The following is a 21,187-nucleotide window of genomic DNA, read 5'->3' as shown; positions in this document are numbered from 1 at the left end:
AACTTTTTGGATTACCAATGGGTTTGAGCCTGAGTGGCTTAATGTCAGAGATCTATCTCTCAACGATTGAGCAGATACATTTGACACCTTTTCGTCCCCGTATCACATACTATGGGAGGTATTTAGACGATGTTCTAGTTATTACCGATAGTAGTACTATCCAAGATATTTTACATTCGTTTAACAATATTCATTCTAGACTCAAATTTACACTGGAAAGGGAAGATACGGATACTAAGTCATTAAACTTTCTAAATTTCACGCTTACCCGGGACTCGAACAAAATACAATTTAGCATCTATCGAAAACCCACAAACACCGGTATGCTTCTACATTATAATAGCTACCACCCGTTCACCTACAAAAGATCGATTATCTTTAATCAATTTCTAAATGCCTATAAATATTCAACGACGGATTCTGCTTTAGACTCAGAAATACAAATATTAACTAGCAGATTCTTGAACAGGGGTTATCCCATTAACACAATAAATCGAATTAGGGTACAGGCTAAGGATAGGATACAAAATACTGCACCAATCAACAATAGTAATATCAAAAAATACTTTATTTCTGTCCCATATGTTGAACAGTGGCACAAACAGCTTAACAGATTCTTTAAAGATACCGAATTTAAAATTATAGCTAGGCCTATACGGAAGTTACACACTATACTGAACAATCGCTCGGTTCTTTCGGCGTTCGCAACACAAATTAATGATCTAGTATACAACATTTCTTGCGGTGATTGCGACTCGTCTTATCAGGGTTCCACGCGGTTTTCTCTTAATATCCGTGTAAATCAACACGAAGCCTCTGTTCGTGCTTCTCGTTCAGCAGCGTCAGAATTAGCCTTTCATGCCATTAACGAAAAACATACTTTTTTATTTAACGAGGCCAAAATACTTAACGTTCAACGTAATTATACGCGACTATTAATTGCAGAAACCGTTTGAAATTAAATTACACGAGAATTCTGTTAATGTTCGGCGGCCATATTTGATCTCCGATGCGTGGACCTTTACGCGCATGCGCGAAGACACATAATCACTATTTAAGTTGCAGGTTTAGCCTGATTCGGTAATTTTCATTCCTGTGATCACGACAGTCGGTCGAAAAGCATTGTCAGCTTCAGGAAGGAAAATCGTTTTGAATATTTTCGTTAGATTCTTTTAATTGCGTTAATTTGAATTTTAATTGTTTTGAATTGATTTTGAATTGTGTTAAATTTATTATTTAATTATTTATATTTTACTTTAATTATTTATATTTTACTTTAATGTACCGGTAAGTTGTCGATTTTTTCGTTTTTTCGTTTTAATTTCTGGAGGGTATCATACGGAAGTGTTCCACGTACTATATTGAGGTAAACTCCTCTTATTAATTTACTAATATTATTATCAACGTAGAACATAGAGTATTACAGCTCTGATTCATACTATCTTATTATATTATAATAAAAATATATATTATATTTTTATTACGTATTTTAATCGTTATAAAATACGTAAGTATTTTATAACGATTAAAATTACCCAATTATTTATTGTGTTTCGTAATGTTTTGGTTCCAAATGTGTGTTCAATCTTGGGTGGTCGGCACCTAACCCCACTTTTCCCATAGGGCCTGTTGTTTATATTGCACGATTTTGCATTGCACGAGGTTTTCTTGGAACACAACTATCGTGCTATACGAGGACAGAGTGTACTTCTTTTTTACAGACTTGTCAAGTTCCATATACTGATTTCAAACCCATCATCCATAAAGCATGTTACAGTAGCTTGCCAATAATCTGGAGAGGCTACCCAAGAAACAAACTTTACTGAATAAAACCAGATCCAAAGCTGTGGCTCTCCAGCTTCCAGAAAAGCAGGCAAGAAGAAGTAATTCTAGGAAGGCTAAGAATTGGGCATACTTGCCTTTCACACCTCTATCTACTAATGAATGACAGCACTCCTCATCATGTCATGTGCAAGTAACTATTCGTCATTTATTAATGGACTGTCCTCATCTTCTCAATATCTGCTGAAACAGCTTTAAATAATGTTCTAACGCACAGTCATCACTAACATTATTGCCAATTCTTGGAGATGACCCTAATAAGAAAGAACTGTTTACTTTCTTAATAACATAGGAATATACCATAAAATATAACAGGTATTACAATAAAGTTAGTATTTCCTATTAACCATTAGAAAGACACGATATGGCCTTAGCAGCCTATGTGTCATTAAATCCCAATGCAACAACAACCTACCATTGTAACCCTTATAAAACTGAACTGTTCACACTGTCATATCAGTGTGGGATCTTCTTCATGTCTCAGAAGAAGTGATATGCTCTGAATTAAAAAATCAAAGTGTAACAGCTGTCAAGAGAATATCTATTTGAAAGGATGGGGATCTCATTCCTACACAAGTTTTCATTATAACGTTGAACATCCCATAGCCTCCAATTTCCATCAAGAAAGGTTACTTAAACTGCCCAGTGAGGATTTACATTCCAAATCCACTGAGGTGTTTGAAATGCCAAAACTACTGCCATTCTCAAACAGCCTGTTGTTGCTCCCCTGCCTGTGCTTGATATGGTGCCAAAGACAGTGAGAGCAAGGAAATGCCCAGCTTCTAAAGCAATTTATACATTATTCGGAATCATACATAGGGCCTGCTGCTGTCTTTCCATACAATATTATATTCCAACAGATTCTTCGTGAATGCAGCATATACACTGCTGGGCTGCACACTGTAGAGTTAACCTTGGATCACACCAGGACCTTGCCATTAGCAAAGGTTTATTATATAATCTGATTCTTTGAGTGTATTACAGGGTTTACTATTGTTGAGATACAATTATCATCCAGTCTTATCTTGGGTTCAGCAGGATACATTCTCTATGTGAACATAATTTTTATATCTGCTTCTGCTGAATTCCTCTCCAACTTGGGATTAGAGGAAAAGATTTGGCTGATACTGTGGCCAAATCATCAATTCCTAATAATAATCATGGTCTATCACTCCCCTATACAGACTACAGGCAAAATACACAAACATTTCAACTCGTAGTGGCAGAATTTATGGAATTGACTGACAGTAAAGGAATCACAGCAGATATATCCTGTAATCAAACCATGGCAGTCTAGTCTGTGCAGGAATCATAAAGAGGAAGTTGCTCTTGCTCGGCTCTGCATAGGACACAATCATTTAACACATTAATTTTTACTGAGGGCCAGTGACTCTTCTATGTGTCAGTTGTGTGACACATTTTATCTATTAGACATTTTAATTGATTATCTATTAGACAGATTTTAACGGTATATGTTTTAAAATTTTAACCATCTGACTGAGTACAGTCATACTTTATCTGCAAATGATAATGTGGCAGCTGTTTTTAAATTTATACAAGGTGATTCACTACAAGTGCGACAAACTTGTAGGAGGTGTAGGGGGCACAAAGACGAATCGGAATCACATAGCATTGCAGGATCCGAAATGTCTTCATCATGCAGTAGAGGTCGCGTGAACAGCGATCCTGCTGGAAGTCAGCATTTGCTAACTGTTTCTGTTGAAGAAACCAAGTAGCAAAAGTCCTCCGGAGTGGATAATCTGCAGGCTCCAATGATTGGATGCTTTGCAGATGGTATGAACTCATTTGGTTTGTTGACAGTATCCTCCGTACAGTGGATTGGGAAATACCCAATCGTTGGCCTATCGCTCGAGTACTCGTAACTCGGATTGCCTTCTGCAAGACGTAGGACATTATCCTCCTCATTGTCTGGCGTCCTCATCATTCGCTCTCGATTCATGGTACCTCTCGTGAAACAACCAGTCTCAAGTAACCTTCTTTGCACATGTGCGAAAATCGTTTCACGCCTGTGTGGGAAACGTTCCTGGTTCAAGCGCAGAGCGGCGCGACCGTTACAGTCCGCAGCTCCATACGTGAGGTGCATGTTGGCCAGTTCAACATTTGAATACTCGTCCATCCTACTGCCTCGGGAACCGGTTCGCAAATGCTGACTTCCAGCAGGATCGCTGTTCACGCGACCTCCCCTGCAATGCTATGTGATTCTGATTCGTCTTTGTGCCCCCTACACCTCCTGCAAGTTTGTCGCACTGCTAGTGAATCACCCTCTGTATATAAATATATGTTTTTTTTAACACATATACTGCCTTTTACTTATATAATTTTTTTTTAAAGGTAACCTCTTTGGAAAGTAACCAGAAATCTGTATTTAAAATTCTATAACCTGTCTTGGCTCATAATAGCCTATTTTCCTAATGCTCCAATAAAACTGTAAACCTGATTATAGCCTCGCAAGTGCCTAGTCTCCAGATGCTGCAATTTGTAGAACTGAAGCCTGTCTTGGTAAGACCAACCTTTTGTTCCCTTCACCAATCTCGTTGCCCTTCTCTGCATCCAGTACTGAAGATGTGGCTAAACTGCATCTAATAGTTTTATGTATTGGACAGTTTTTTTTACCATATTAATGATGCAAAATTTGAGAATTACATTTTTTTTTTTTTTTTTTCTTTTTCAGCTGTCTAGAAAGAGAAAGCAAGCTTATTCTATTCACTGATAATGTTGAGTTATTATTAGAGGTAGTAATGGCATATGTTGCAAGAAAGCAAGCTTATTCTATTCACTGATAACATTAAATAAATATATGACTACAGTGATTTGCCATGTGTACCATGGCCCTACAGTTAAAGAAATGAAACAGTACTAATTTTAGCCAAATGGTTTTTTAACAGTTCTGCTTTTATATTCCTAAAAACATGCTCTACATATTCTTAAATACACTGTGTGCCACTATATTACCTTTAACAAACATTACTAATTTTTGTATTTCACAGACTTCCTTTCTTCTTGATGGTAATCTTGAAATTCACTTTAATTACAGGTATGCTATTGAGCAGATTCTTTCAGACAAATCGAGAGAGGAAATTGTACAAAATATACATGCTCACCTAGCAGAACTTCAAGCTTCTGTTAAAAGTGGAATGCTGCCAATGAGCAACTACACCATCACAAAAGTAAATAATTACCATTATTTATATTGCACAATTTTATAATATTGCTTTTAACATGTTGATTATGTGATAAACAAGAATTACTTCAATTGTCTGAAAATTATGATTTTCAGTGATTTGAAAACGGATGATTCCACATTTAAAAAAGATACTATTTTTAAGCACCCATGCACAGGTTGCTTTCAATTTTTAATCATAAAATAGCTAGATCCACTGCCATCCATATTTATTATTATGATTATTATTATTATTATAGCAAGGAAGCCTGAGGCTTATGCTGCACCAGCCAAAAAAAAAAAAAAAAAAAAAAATTGCAAATGACTGTTACACTCTGATTCTAAACTGCAGATAAAAAATAAACTAATCCCAGTCTGCTTTTTAGGATTAATAATGGACAATAAATTTAACTTTCAGGTACGTATAACGTCTCAAAATTGGTTTTTTTTTTTTTTTTTTTTTCAGAAATTAAATTTCCTTCATTCAATATTGATTGTATGCTGTGTAGAAAACAATGACTCACTGATGGGTCCACAGTATATGCCTTAGTCAGGAAAATATTTTACAACACAGTACCAATCGGCATTATCTGACCAGAGAAAATGCTTGTTCTCTGGAGAGCGTTCAGAGCCTTTAGAACTTCCACAGTGAAAAACTTATATGTAGAGGTAAATAGACTCTTTATATTTCTCAGAAGACAGTTCTCGTATATCTGTATAAGAAGGCTTGTCAGGAAATATTTCTGTGATCTCCAGGTTTCCCTTTTATAAAGCCAATGAACCTTCATATGCAAGTCTTGGACTTAAAGTAACATTGCACAGTTTTTAATCTGGATAAATGATGCTTCTTAATGTTTTCTTTACCCAACAGGATATTGATTCATTACCACATCACAGGTTCCAAGAACTGCTTGTTACTCATACTTTATCGAAACAAAATAAATATAGAATACAGTAATACCCCGACTTACGCTATCCCGACTTACGCGAACTCGGAGTTACACGGTTCTTGATTTTTTTTTCGTTTGGCAACGCTGCCACCCACTATCTTCAAGGTCGTTTTTCATATGTTATCGATATACGGTGCGACGGCGGAGAATGAGAGCGAAAGATGAACAAAATTCAACTTTGCTGCTTTTATGTTTTTTATATCAGTGAAGGGGAAACACATTTCACCATAATAACGTAAAAACCAACACAATTCCAGCTATCGGTATAATCGCAAATGCAATTAGATCGAGTTTACTACCAGTTAATAACAGATTTCACTAGCAGAAGCGCAACTGGATTTTTATTGTTTTATAGTAGTAACCCCTAGAAATGTGAGGTGTTAATAGTGTATCTGTGCCTTTATGGTGTTGTTTATTCAGTTGCTACATGCGCGCAGCTTTGTTTATGCGTATCAAGCGTGCCTCCTCGTTTTGTAATTGTGCTTTATTCCCTAAAAATGAGTAAAATACTTAATTAAAAGGTGTGAAAAGGAAGCGTCCTGGTGAAGACACTGCAGATTCAGAGAGAAAAAGAAAAGCAATTATCGATAAACAGAGGCGGACTGGATCAAAAATTCTTACCCGGGAAAATTTATAGTGGCCTCATACTATGGTTTATGGCCAAAATCACACTGGCCCACCGGGGTTTCCCCAGTAAGGCTTATGGCCAGTCCGCCTCTGTCGATAGAGAAAAAATATGAAATTGTGAAACGCTTTGAGTGAAATGAAAGACAATGTGATATTGCACGTGCTACAGGCCTAAATGAAGCAACGGCGAAAAGCACATGACAATTGCAAACTTGACAGGTTGAAAATTGAAAAGGGCTCAATTGTAAAGGGCTTAAAAATTTTAGAAAACATAGACTCCAACGAAGAACGCGCTATAGCTACAAAGCAAGGAATAAAAAAATTATTAGCTTGCTACGACGAAATTCTGCGTGAAAAAAAGAAGGCGCTGTGTCGTCAGACGAATTTGTTAGATTTTATGAAGCCATCGACATCGAAATAACTTTTTTACGTAAGTCATTTGCTTTTTTAATACATATTTTGTATTAATATGTATAAAGAACTGCAATTTTATTAATATTTTTCTTCTAAACTAGTGTTTTTGTTAGTCGTTGGTCCCAATTAAGCAAAATTTATATGTATTTATATGCAAAGTTGTACCCCGACTTACGCGATTTTCGTCGGACCCACCTATCGCGTAACTTCGGGGTATTACTGTATACGCAGACAGAACCAAATCTTGAAATAATGTGGCTGCACCATCAGTGTTTCCTTCATTTGTAGATGATTTCATTACCTGTTGAATGCAGTGCACTTCATGCTGTGAGGTACAAGTAATCCACCTGGTTTTGATTAATATATACAGGCTGATTTTATGTCCTTTTATATAGACTGTAGTATATTATCAGTTATACAAAATAAGCTGCTCACTTCCTATCCTGTCTTGAAAGACATCTGGTCTGAACTTTATCTTCTAAGAACACAACATTAAAATAATTTCTTGCTGGACACAGGCCACTCTAATCAATATCAGAGTGGCCTGTGTCCAGCAAGAAATTAAATCATTCCAGCAGGAAATGAACAAACAGTTCGTGCAACTAAACATTGTGGTTCTTTACCTTAGACCCTTTGCATCTTTTATAACAACAATACAAAAGGTGTGCAATCTTAAATGTGGAGGACATTGATAAGTCTGCCAGATCCAAAATCAACTGCAAATTTGGATATCTATCTCCCAGCAAAATTTAAGAGAAGTTATATTTACAGAATTGCATATTGGCCAGACTAATATTTCCCACCTCAGGCACTTCATGTCCAAACACAACCCAAACACAATTAAATATTTTAATTGACCCTACATGCTACTCAGATATCAATTCTTTAATTTTCTGAGCTCTTTAAAACTTACCTCACCTTCCAATACATGAACATGTTCTCGCAGACAAAGTAAATTTACATGTCTTTTCTGTTCTTTCAGTGAATTAAGCTCTATACTTGAGTTTAACTTTCTTTGATATGCAAATTTTCTGGCTAGTAAATTTACTATCTAGAGATAATGAAATATCTACCTTGATTCTCCAAAGTATGAGCAGCATGCAGTTTACGGAAGCTATAGCATTGCAGGGCCTTCCTGTTCCATTAATGTGGTGCAATTCCAAAGTAGGATTACTTCTTTCTTAAAATAAATTATAAAAAGATTCATTTTGGCCTTAGTTGTCCTTGTTTTGTTAAGGTCTTACCACAGCAAAAATCATGCAATATAAATGAAGTACCCCTCAACTGTCTTTTAAAACAGTAATTGAAAGGTTTAGGTGTTTGGTTATTAATTTTAAGCTTATTTTTCTAAGAGATTATGTACCTTGTTCCAAAACTCCAAAGATCCATCTGTTCAGAATTATTTCATACAGATATTAAAGTATTTTTGACACCTGGTGGGATCGGAACATTGCAGATTGTAATGATATATCAAAGCATTATTTTGATAAATTTTTAAAATGCAGATTGTGGTAAAGAATTTCCATGCTCATTATTTTTCATGTATTTTATTTATTTTTATTTCTTTATTATTATTTTAGCAATTAACAAAAGCACCTGAAAGTTATCCTGACAAAAAAAATCTTCCACATGTACAAGTTGCTCTTAGAATGAATTCTCGAGGTGGCCGCAAATTAAAGCAAGGGGATACAGTGACATATGTGATATGTGAGGTATTGTGCTTTTGCTTACTCTCTTTTATTTAAAAAAAAAAAAGAAACATAAAACTGCAGTTCTCATTCTGTATTTCCACACTACCAAGTACCACCTCTGTGAAGTAGGATGATCTGCTGTTCAATTCCTAAGAGAGGTGTGCTTTTTTCATTAGAGTTAGAGGCAGATTAAAATTTACATGTAGTGAAACGTTCCATTTATCAGAATTTGATTGCAAACATCAGACTTTCCCTTTTGAACTAGAATAAGAAATGTTTTCATCTAGTTTTAATCACCTATCCCACCTAGCTGTTGGAAATAATGTTAAGTAAAATTAGATTTTTAGGATGTGATGTATCTGAATATTATGTGAACTGTAAACTTCAAAATAATACTTTATTGCTTTAAAAAAATATAGCTTACTGTAATTTTTATTTCCATTTGTAGAGAAATAGATATAAAAGCAAAGGCCAGGTCATTTTTTTTCTGTGACTTTCGGGGGGAGAGAGAGGGAGGGGGAGAGAGAGAGAGAGAGAGAGAGAGAGAGAGAGAGAGAGAGAGAGCTGAACAAGTGACTTAGTTTTGTTTCATTTCTAGTAAAAATTTTTCTTTAGTTCATTTTAAGTGGTTCTCACCTTAAAAGGTTTTAAGTAAGATCCCAGAAAGGAAATTCACCTTTTGTTTTTCTCTCTCTCTCTCTCTGTGTGTGTGTGGACACGCTCCATTGTCAGGGAATCTGAAAATATATTGTGCAAAAAAGGATAAGTGAATCAGTACAGGGGCATGTCTGTCAGGGTGAAAAGTTGATGATATTGTAGAGCATATATCATCCTTTGATGGCACAAAAGGTGATATTGTTGAATAGATTGGCACTAATGACATTAAAATTACTTAACAAGTATAGAGCAGTGTTGAGAAAACGTCACTAGTTAGGGTTCAGTTTCAAAGTGTTTGCAATTCTGTCCAGACATGAAAGGAAGGAGTACATGATGAGATTCATGTCAGTCATTAGCATTAGCAGAGGCATAGGATGCAAGAAAGCAAGCTTATGCAGCATCAGCCAAAAAAAAAAAAAAAAAAACCTTCCCGTTTCACTCATCTATTCACTCCAAATGCTTATTCAGCTCAGCCTTAAATTTATTTAAGCTATCAACTTTCACAACAAGGGATGGAAGTCTGTTCCAGCAATCAACTACCTGCTGGCTAAAGGCAAATTTCTGTACATCTATTCTAAAACTGTCTTTCCTCGGTTTGAATCTATGTCCCCTCAGGTTCTTGATCTGAGGAAGAATTCAATCAGCATTGAGCTTGCTGAAACCTTTCAAGGCCTTATACACCTCAATCAGATCACTTTGCACATGCCTAGTCTACAGGCGCTGCAATTTGCTGAACTTAAGCCTATCTTGTTCCCCTCACCAATCTTGTTGCTCATCTTTGTACTCGTTTTAGCAACTCTACATCCTTTCTAAAATGTGGCCTGACCATTGCCTTATACAGTGTAAAGTGTGTTAGTTGTCTGACGGCACCAGGGGTTTCCCCAATCTCTGTGTTGTATTCTTTGTGAGTGACACAGAACTCTGTGGAGGCCAGAGATTTAAAAAGTGTGTGGGGAGTGGTCTTTTGTTGTTATTTCTCTGACCATTTAGCCATTGGGCTCCTATTGGGACCCACCGTTACCCACACTTTGCCACGAGGTGGCAGGTCAGGCACCCAGTAGATTATTTAAGTACTTTGATACTTTGATTTAAGTACCTAATTTCCAAGGATTTCAGTGGTAAAGCCTAAAAAAAAATGGGGGGAGGGGCATACACTAGAATTTGGCCAAAAGAGATTCACAAGAAAGCGGTAGAATTTGGCGGCATTGTTGAGTTGAGGGGTGTACTCAGTCGGTTTAGTAAGAGGGTGGGGAGACTGAAGCCTGGGGACAAAACAGATAAAAGGATAGGGACAATGATCACCTCCTTGTCCCTCTAGTAAAATTCCTATGTATCATTGACAAGACTCCATGACCTGCTCTGGCAGCCCGTCTGCACTGTTCAACAAACATCATATCTGACTGCACATTTACCCCAAGGTCTGTTTCACTCTCCACTTCCCTGAGTGTAGTACCACACAGTTGGTACATTTCTCTTGGGCTATTGTTACTCATATGCAGTACTTTGCATTTGTTAAACTACAGTTGCTACTTCTCAGGCCATTTGCCCAACTTATCTAGATCCATTTGCATACTGTCTTTTAATGTCATTAACAACCCTGCCAATCTTTGTATCAGCTGCAAACTTGGACATTAAGCCTGATATACTCTCATCAATATCGTTGATGAATACACAAAACAACAATGGGCCAGAACGAACCCTGTGGAACTTACTAATAACATTAGTCCACGAAGAGCAGTGTCCATTGGTTACCAGTCTCGTTCATCTCTCACTCAACCATCCCTTTATCCATTGTAGCAACTTGCCCTTAATGCCATATCGCTCCAATTTGTACAGCAGTCTTCCATGTGCAATAGTATCAAAAGCTTTCGAGAAATACAAGTATATGGTTTAAAAATTATTTCATTTGGCCCTGGAGAGATTGTGCAAGACTCATGGGATAGAATTTTTCTCAAGTATTGGTCTGTGCTTGTTAACAGGCTGTTTCTACAGGGATGGGATACAGTTAAAATAAAGGGGGTGCAAGAATATTTGCTGATGCCATCGAGGCAGTGTTGGATGGGTCGAAAAACTGGTAGCTTGGTGGGGATACACAGACTAAAATATTAGCAATAATTGCAGGCAGAGGTGAAAGTGATACTTACACTGCTTCAATTGGAACGAGTTTAGCCTAGAGAGAAATTGTTGAATTTGAAATGCCGGTCAAGTCACAAATACAGACATTGTGAGGATAGTGGAGATGATGTCACTCAGATGTAAAGAATGCAGAATTTGAATATGGAGAGAACAGTGTGTAGCGAAAGGATGTAGTGTATAGTGTTGATTGTCAGGTGGCACTGGGGGTCCCCAAATTCCGCAAATATATCTTCGGTGACACAGTGCAAACGCTATAAAGGCCAGAGATAATGTGAGTTTTAGTGTTGGTCTATTGTTCCTCTGGCTACTTAGCTGTGGGGACTCCCTTGTGGGATTCCCCACAAGTGACTTCATTGTCCATCCTTGCCTCGAGGGGTAGGCCAGGTTTATTAGGGAATACAACGGTTTCTGACAATGGCAAAACCTGGGTGACTCTTGAGCTTGCCAGAAGGTGTATGAAATAGGAAGTTAAAGGGGTTGGGGGCATTGCTGTGGGAGAAGCCCATCCTCCATGTGAGTGGGGTCTGTTAAGAATAGAAAGATTTGTGGTGGTAGGGTCCACCAGGTATAAACATTGGTTTGGGAGGTGGGAAAGGGATTGTAGAGTCAGGGTGCCCTATGTTGGGAAGGAGAGCAGACTGTGGGCATGCAGCACTTCTCTCTTCTATAAGTAATCAATCCCACACTGGCCAGGCTAGCTGAACCCAGTATTAGCAATCCTATGCTATTCTTCAGGTCAGGGGCATGATGCCAGCAAGGTTTGGGGGGGGGGGGTTCCTAATAGGTTACTCTGTAAATTAGTGGGGCCTGTTAGAACAACACACACTACATGCACTCAGCCCAGTTGCACATGTCATACATTTACACCATCACAAACTTTATTTTTTTACATATTTCAGGGCAGACTAAATAACAGCATATATCACTTTCTCATACATTTATCGTTCTCACATTCATCATTATACAAACGGACAGGACACAGGTGCCACCTAATTTTTTTATATATACAGTCCATTCTGGTTATTTGGGACACATCGGGACTAGTGCATTTTGGCCTGATTAAGCAGCTGCCCCAATTATCCGAAATTTCACGCAAATAGTTAAAAATACAATGTAACCCCCCCCCCCCCCCTTTTTTTTACTATTAGTTCACTGTACAACAAATTTAATTATTACTATTTTTTATTATTTTTTTTTTATCTTTTATTTTTTTATTATTTTTTATTTTTATTTTATTTTTTTATTTTTATTTTTATTTTATTTTATTTATTTATTTTTTATTTTTATTTTTATTTTTTTTTTTAGGCCCTTGCCACTGAAATCTTAGGAAATCAGGTGGCAGGGCCTGCCAGAGTACTTACTTCTAATGCAATCCCTCTATGCCTGACCTGCCTCCTCAGGGCTAAGTGTGGGCAACAGGGGGTCCCACTAGGGGGCCCAACGGCTAAAAGGTCAGAGGAACAACACAGCATGACACTACACAACATAAACATGTACCTTACACTTTTTAAAATCTCTGGCCTTCACAGTCAGAGCCGGCCTGAGGGGAGTGCGAGCGCACAAGGCCCCGCGTTTCTGAAGGCCCCGCGCCGCTGACTGATTTTACAAAATAAAAATGGTTTCATTTTTTTCTAGCGACATCGCCATAAAATGGCCATATTTTTTAATATACATAAGAAATAAAATGTCAATAATCGTGTTATTAACATTATTTGAAAGCCCGCCAAGAATTCTCCAAAGAACACGGAAAAATATATTTCCTTTCAAATATATTTAAAATATCTCTCCTTTAATTTCCTTTGAAATTATTGAATAAATATTCCCCACAAATACGAATATATGTATATTCGTATTCGTATATTTGAATATATATATATTGATTACAAACTAGCTTATATCTGCCATAGGCAGATATAAGCTAGTGTGTAATCAGATCACAAAGGCGGTTAGGCAGGCGAAGGCAGATTACGAGAAATCCTTGGCAAAAGATGCCAAGAAAAACAGCAAGGATTTCTTTACTTATATAAACTCTAAAAGGAAGGGGATGAATTGATTGGTCCACTTGACATCGATGGTTCGACTGTTGATGATCCTGCTCAGATAGCAAACAAACTGAATGAGTATTTTGCATCTACATTCACACATGAGGAATTATTAAGGTTTGAACATTTGTAGCAGGATATTTAATGATTTTGTAATAACTGAGAGCAAAGTGGAGGAGAAATTGTTGAAGTTAAACATAAGAAAAGCACCTAGGGTGGATGGGATCTATCCAGTTATATTAAAGAACGCGGAAAAGCAACTAAGCAAATCCTTAGCCATAATTATGAGAGCATGCTTGGACTCAGGGGAGGTTCCCACGGACTGGAGATGTGCAAATGTATCCCCAATTCACAAAGGGGGATCGAAGGGTGACACTAGTAATTACAGTCCAGTAAGTTTAACTTCTGTTCCGAGTAAAATAGTGGAGTCACTGGTTAAAGATGCATTACAGGATCATCTAGACAAGACTGCAGCAATAATTCAGACACAGCATGGGTTTGTTAAGGGAAAGTCTTGTCTGACAAATTGGATAGGATATTATGATGTGCTTACAAAGGAACAAAATAATTTTGGATGCAAAAAATAATTTTGATATCATATTCTTGGATTTCAGGAAAGCTTTTGACACTGTTGCGCATGGAAGACTATTGTACAAATTGGAGCAGAATGGTATTAAGGGTAAGGTGCTAGAATGGATAAAAGGATGGTTAAGTGGGAGAACACAGATGGTGATAATCAATGGGTGCTGCTCTTCGTGGACTAATGTTATTAGTGGAGTCCCACAGGGTTCGGCGTTGGGTCCACTGTTGTTTTGTATATTTATCCATGATATTGATGAAGGTATATCAGGCTTAGTGTCGAAGTTTGCAGATGATACAAAGGTTGGCAGGGTTGGTAATGACAGTAATGGCAGTGTGCTACTGCAACAGGATCTAGATAATTTGGGTAGATGGGCTAAGAAGTGGCAACTGAAGTTCAACCTTGACAAATGCAAAGTACTGCATATGGGTAGAAGTAACCCCAGAGAAACGTACCAACTGTGTGGTACTACACTTAAGGTGGTAGAAAATGAAAAAGACCTGGGAGTAATTGTGCAGTCAGATATGAAGTTTTCTGAGCAATGCAGAAAGGCTGCCAGGGCAGGTCATGGGGGTTTTGTCAATGATATATAGGAATTTTGCTAGCAGGGAAAAGGAGGTGATTTTCCCTCTGTATAAGGCAATGGTCAGGCCACGCCTTGAGTACTGCGTACAGGTCTGGAGGCCTCATTTTAGGAAGGATGTAGATTTGCTTGACCGTGTACAGAGAAGGGCAACAAGATTTGTGAGGGGAATGAAGGGATCCTCTTACCAAGAGAGGCTTAAGTTCTGCAAATTGCAGTAGCTGGAGACTAGGCACCTGCGCGGTGATCTGATTGAGGTGTATAAGGCCTTGAATGGGTTGAGCACGCTGAATTCTGATGGGATCCTTCCACTTGTTCACATTACGAACCTAAGGGGGCATAAATTCAAATTAAGAAAGGACAGATGTAGAATAGATGTGCGGAAATTTGCCTTTAGCCAGCGGGTGGTTAATTGCTGGAACAAAGTTCCATCTGACGTTGTGGAAGTTGATAGGTTGAATAAATTTAAGGAGGAACTGGACAGGCATTTGGAGGGAATGATGTGATTTTTTTTTTTTTGGCTGATGCTGCATAAGCTCATACGCTTGCTTTCTTGCATCACATGCCACTACTACTACTATATATATGACAGCTGATCGTACATCGTACGTTTTTATCGCGATTCGCGAGGTGTGAAAATAAATAACATATTCATATCTATTTCGCAACATGACTAGTAGAGACACAGATGCAGGAAGAAAGTATATGTGTGGCTCTGATAAATCGAAGAAAAAAATAAAGAGAGAAGAAATTACGGAAAAACAGAGGAACTTCCTTGCAAAATTTTTAAAAACCGAAAATGTGCAACAAACTGAAGAAACGCCAAGGGCTCACATCTGGTGAGTATGGGCTTGGCACACCCAGGGTCCTGAGCTGGATATCATCATTCTTCTCTGTTTTGGTGATTCCCTCCTACTTTTCTCTCTATCATATTCAATTTTTTTTTTTTTTTTTTTTTTTTTGGCTGGTGCAGCATAAGCCTCGGCTTCCTTGCACCATATGGCTCATTATAATAATAATAATAATAATAAACGCATAATTCACAGTTACTGGAAGATCAAACTCGCGGAATTGAAATTACGCCGTGCGACTTCCACGAAAACGATCCTGATCATCATGAAGCCAGCTCTCGTTCTAATGAAGAGGAAAGCAATAATAAGAAAACTGTAGAATGGGAAGATAATCATGAAGCAGCGGGAAACGTACAGACGGAGGATTTTTTTGTCAGCGTCGAACAAAGAACAGGAATTATTCCGAGGACCCCAGCTTCAAGAGAATCAACAAAGCGACGAAGACGAAAATGTCGATATCAATGATCCTGGTGCTTGACCTGAAATTATAACTGATAAATTTAGAATGGCTATCATACAAAATAGCTGTGACACAAATAAAAAAACTACGATTTTCCGAAAGATAAAAATAACAGAAGTTTTTCTGAAAATTATTATTTAAGAAAATTAACGAATGGGGAATTTACTCCAAAACCACTGTCAGAAACGAGGTGGGAATGTCGCCTCGAAAGTGTGAAATCTGTGAGATACCAAGTATCACAATTTTCTCTAGCTTTGAAATACCTTTATGAACATACCAGTGACATGAAAACGAAATCCGAAATCCAATCAATCGAAAATAAACTTACTTCAGTTGAATTTTTATTAAGTTTGGTCATTTGGTTTGACATACTGAATGAAGTAAATATTGTGAGCAGGATATTTCAAAATTTAAATACAGATATCGGTACTGCAAATTCACATTTAAAAGGCCTTTTAAATTTTTTTGAACAGTATCATGAATCGGGATTCAAATCTTCTTTAATAACTGCAAAGGAAATAGCTGAAGAATTACAAGTGACATCCGAATTTAAGAATCAAAGAACTGGACGAAAAACAAAGCAATTTTGTTATGAAGGAACCGATCAGTCTATTTCATCAGGCGAAGAATATTTCAGAATTCAATATTTTCTAGTCATAATCGATAGTGCGATTATTTCTTTTAAGAAAAGATTCGAAATTTATCACGAACATGAGACGTCATATGGTTTTTTATATAATTCGGATAATATTCAAAAACTGACTGAAAACAATCTTCTTAAATGTTCCAAAGACTTAAATGCGACCTTGCAAGACGATATTGATTGCATTGATATATTTAATGAAATCAAAATTTGTCATCGAGTTTACAAATATTACAATATTTACTGAAAAATAATTTATTTTAATTGTATCCAAATTTTGTTACTGTTCTGAAAATTATATTAACCTTACCAATTACCGTCGCATCTGCAGAAAGATCTTTCTCAAGATTGAAAATAATAAAAAATTACTTGAGATCTAGCATTAGTCAAGAACGATTTACCTCCTTTGCCATTTTATCTCTCGAATCCGAAATAGCCAAAAAACTAAATTATGATGATATTATCAACGAATTTGCTATAAAACATGTAAGAAAATGAAACAAAAATCACATATTGTGACCTTATTCGATTAAGTCGCATATCAAATTGTATTTTATAAGTATATGAAGCAATTATTTTTCTTATTTGATTTATTAAAAATTTTTTTCGTGATTGAAATGTTAATTTTATTAAAATAATTTAATTATTTATCATTTTCATGTAATCCTTACTAAACCAATTGTGCAATGTAATAAATATCAAAATGCAATAAATTATTTTGTTGTACGAAATTTATATCAAGGCCCCGCAAGTCAACTTTGCACCGGGCCCCGCTTTTGTTCGGGCCGGCCCTGTTCACAGTGTTCTGTGTTTCACAAACAGAGTACGCAACACGGAGATGGGGGAAACCCCTGGGGCCGTTAGACAATGAACACTTTACACTTTGTACAATCAAACCACGTTACGACGAACTCAACATAGTATAGTACCGTTCACTCTACGATGTACAGTAAGCGCCGGTCATTGTGATCACATTTGTGAATTGAATTTTAATTCTATTAAACAGCGATTCTAATTAGCAAAAATAGGAGGAATATTATCCACAGGCTATAAAAGCAAAGATATATTAAGCACATATTTACCCTTTATTACCTTACCAATTAAAAAATTAAATGATACATGAAAATCGGAAGAATATACGTGATAATCGGAATAATTAATATGTACTGTAATAAGTACATACGAACTAGTTGACATTTCTGTTCACTGACATTTGTGGGTAGGGGTTAAAATTTAAAACAGTAAAAAGATAAGCAATCAATAACAAAGAACACGGCACACACATTGTAAGTAACACAATACACGCAAGTGAGAACCGAGTAACGAGTTACAAAGCTTTAAAAATACGAATGAAGAGATCTGAAAATTTATTTTTTTATATGATTGAAGATTCCATAGAAGTGTAAACACATTTTACCCTAATAACCCACAGAATTCCAGCTGTCGGTATTATCGCAAATTCAGTAAGATCGAGTTTACTATTCGTTTATGATAGATTTCACTAACAGAAAAGCCCAATAAACAGGTGACTGCTAATTGTTTTTATTGTTTTATGGTTGTGACCTCCAGAATTTTGACCGAACACGTGGTACTGTCGGAGACAATCGTGGGGTAATCTTCAGTGCTGTGGTCTTCTGCCCCGATTAAACGACATGCTGTCCCAATTAAGCGAAGTAAACCCTGGCTATTTTCTCGATTGGTTTCTGTTTTTTTTTTTAAGATTTGCCCCAAATAAACGGCTGCCCCGATTAACCGGTGGCCCAAATAACCGCAATCCTCTGTATTAATAACATTCATTCGGTCACCAAAAAGTTTACATAGGTCACTCACATTCATTCACATTTATACAGTTTAACCTGTAAGAATAGCTAATTATTTAGTTTTTTTATGTTATTTTAATTTGTTTTTTTTTATTATTATTATTATACATATTCATGGTATAACAGTTACCATTTATAGGACATTCTCCTTCATTCCCCATTTGCACACACTTATCCCACTCCATATATTACCTTGAAGAAGAAGACAGCATACACTTTTTTTTTTTTTTTCTTTTTTCACCACAGGTTAAGTGGACACACACACACACTTGGTATATCATAGTATGCTCATTCAATGAAAAATGTATACACATGATCATATTAAGACCTACATTTGCTCATGTTCACACTTATGTATCCATTTATATTTATAATTTTTATACACAGATAACAATAATAGACATATGACATGAATAAGACAAAAATATATATAGAAAAGTGTTACTAAAGAACGATGTTATAAAACTTAGTGGTGCAATCACGCCCAACAGTGTGGATGCGATTGAGAGATGCGAAGCAGCATTGACTGCCGTTTATGGTTCTAATATACACCCAAGCAATATTTCCCTATCATGTCCAACAGCACGGGTATGACAGAGAGCAAATACTTGATCTACCGTACAAACATTCATTGATTTTAAGTACACCAAGAAACAAACAGCCAGGCAAGAGCTCTCCATCAAAATTTAAAAATTCGTACATGATTGAGAGCCCCTACTAAGCAAAGATGGTCATGCACACAATTGTCGCTTATACAAACATTGACACTATGACACACACACAAATTTTTATGCTCTTGAATATAAACCATTCATTTCATAAAATATACGTGGTTATGCATTAATAATACACATAAAGATAGTTATTGCTCTTGAGAGATATCAGTATTGAAGTTATAGATTTTGACTGGGTAGGAAACTCTTTCTCACAAACCAGCCTCTTTTGGGGTTTTCTATGCTAGTCTAAGTTGGAGGGGGGGTTTCACAGTCTCGGAGGTAATAGCGCGGTTGCTTCAGAGGCCATGTAATGCATGTTATCAGAGATAAATAGTTGCTCATCTTTGCGATTTATAGTTCCAATTTTAAACATTAATTTACATTTGTATGGTCATTAGCATTAGTAGAGGCATATGATGCAAGAAAGCAAATTTATGAAGCATCAGCCAAAAAAAAAAAAAAAAAAAAAAAAACACCATTTCACCCATCCATTCACTCCATATGCTTGTCTAGTTCTGCCTTGAATTTATTTAAATTGTCAACTTTCTCAATGACATATGGAAGTTTGTTCCAACAATCAACCACCCTCTGGCTAAAGGCAAATTTCCACACATCTGTTCTACAAATTTCTTTCCTCAATTTGATTATATGTCCCCTCACGTGATTAATCTAGGCAAGAGGAAGAATCCCATCAGCATTGATCTTGCTCAAACCATTCAAGGCCTTATACATCTCAATTAGATCATTTTGCAGATTCCTAGTCTCCAGACACTGCAGAACCTGCCTTTCTTCGTAAGAGCAACTCTTTGTTCCATTCACCAATCTCATTGCTCTTCTCTGTACTTGTTCCAGCAGCTCTACATCCTTACTAAAATCAGGCCTCCAGACCTGTATACAGTACTCAAGGTGTGGCCTGACCATTGCTTTATACAAGGGAATAATCACCTCATTATCCCTGCTAGAAAAATTCCTGTATATTATTCACAAGACTGTCTGCACTGCTTAGAAAACTTCGTATCTGACTGCACAATTACCCCCAGGCTTTTTCATTCTCTACTGTCCTGAGTGTAGAACCACACAGTTGGTACATTTCTCTTTGGTTACTTCTACCCATATGCAGAACTTTACAATTGTCAATGTTAAACTTCAGTTGCTTTTTTTCTAGGTCCTGTTGCAGTAGCGTAATGTCATTAACAACCTTGCCAATCTTTCTGTCAAATGCAAACATGGACATTAAGCCTGAAAACAGCAATAGGTGCATGGATTAATAATATTAATCCATGAAGAGCAGTGTCCATTGATTGCCATCCTGTCCTCTCCCACTCAACCATCCCTTTATCCATAGCAACAGTTTGCCATTAGGGCCATACTGCTCCAATTTGTACAGTAGTGTTCCATGTGAAAAGTATCAAAAGCTTTCCTAAAATTCAAGTATATGATATCAAAATTATTTTTTGCATTCTGTTTCTTTGTGACCACATCATAGTATGCATTCAAATTGGTCAGACAAGACCTTCCTTTAACAAACCCATGCTGTCTGAATTATTACACCAGTCTTGTCCTGATGATCCTGCAGTGCTTCTTTAACCAGTGACTCCATTAATTTCACCCAAACAGAAGTTAAACTAGCAGGTCCGTAATTACTTGTGTCACCCTTTAATCCACCTTTGTGAATTGGGGACCCATTTGCACATCTTCAGTAGATGGGGACCTCTTGATGATCGTGGAGTGCTTAGCCATAATTATGAGAGCATAATTATGGCTAAGGGTTTTGTTACTTCTTTTACTGGCTCCTTTAATATAACTGGATAGATCCCATCCACCCAGGGTGCTTTTTTTATGTTTAATTTCAACAATTTCTCCTCAAATTAGCTCTCAGTTATTCCAAAATCATTTAGCTCCCTGCCAGAGTTCGTTGTAATTCTGGCATTACCCTCCCTGAATATTTCCTCATCTGGGAGTGTAGATCCAAAATTCTCATTGTTTGTCAGCTA

At 36.8% G+C, this 21,187-nt stretch overlaps 1 protein-coding gene across 1 annotated transcript in view; it reads left to right on the top strand.

The window, feature by feature from the left end:
• The window catches only part of PolA1 (DNA polymerase alpha catalytic subunit), a 662,965-nt gene that overhangs the window by 521,483 nt on the left and 120,295 nt on the right, over positions 1–21,187 (top strand). Inside the window, exons 29-30 of the mRNA XM_090387531.1 lie at positions 4,898–5,030; positions 8,595–8,726. Of these exons, the coding sequence (XP_090243657.1) occupies positions 4,898–5,030; positions 8,595–8,726 (265 nt within the window). The remainder of the gene's footprint in view (positions 1–4,897; positions 5,031–8,594; positions 8,727–21,187) is intronic.

Source organism: Mastigoproctus giganteus, chromosome 1 (assembly GCF_048544385.1).
Source record: "Mastigoproctus giganteus isolate SK-2022 chromosome 1, ASM4854438v1, whole genome shotgun sequence".
Lineage (NCBI taxonomy): Eukaryota > Metazoa > Arthropoda > Arachnida > Uropygi > Thelyphonidae > Mastigoproctus > Mastigoproctus giganteus.
This window is presented reverse-complemented; position numbering and strand designations above follow the sequence as displayed.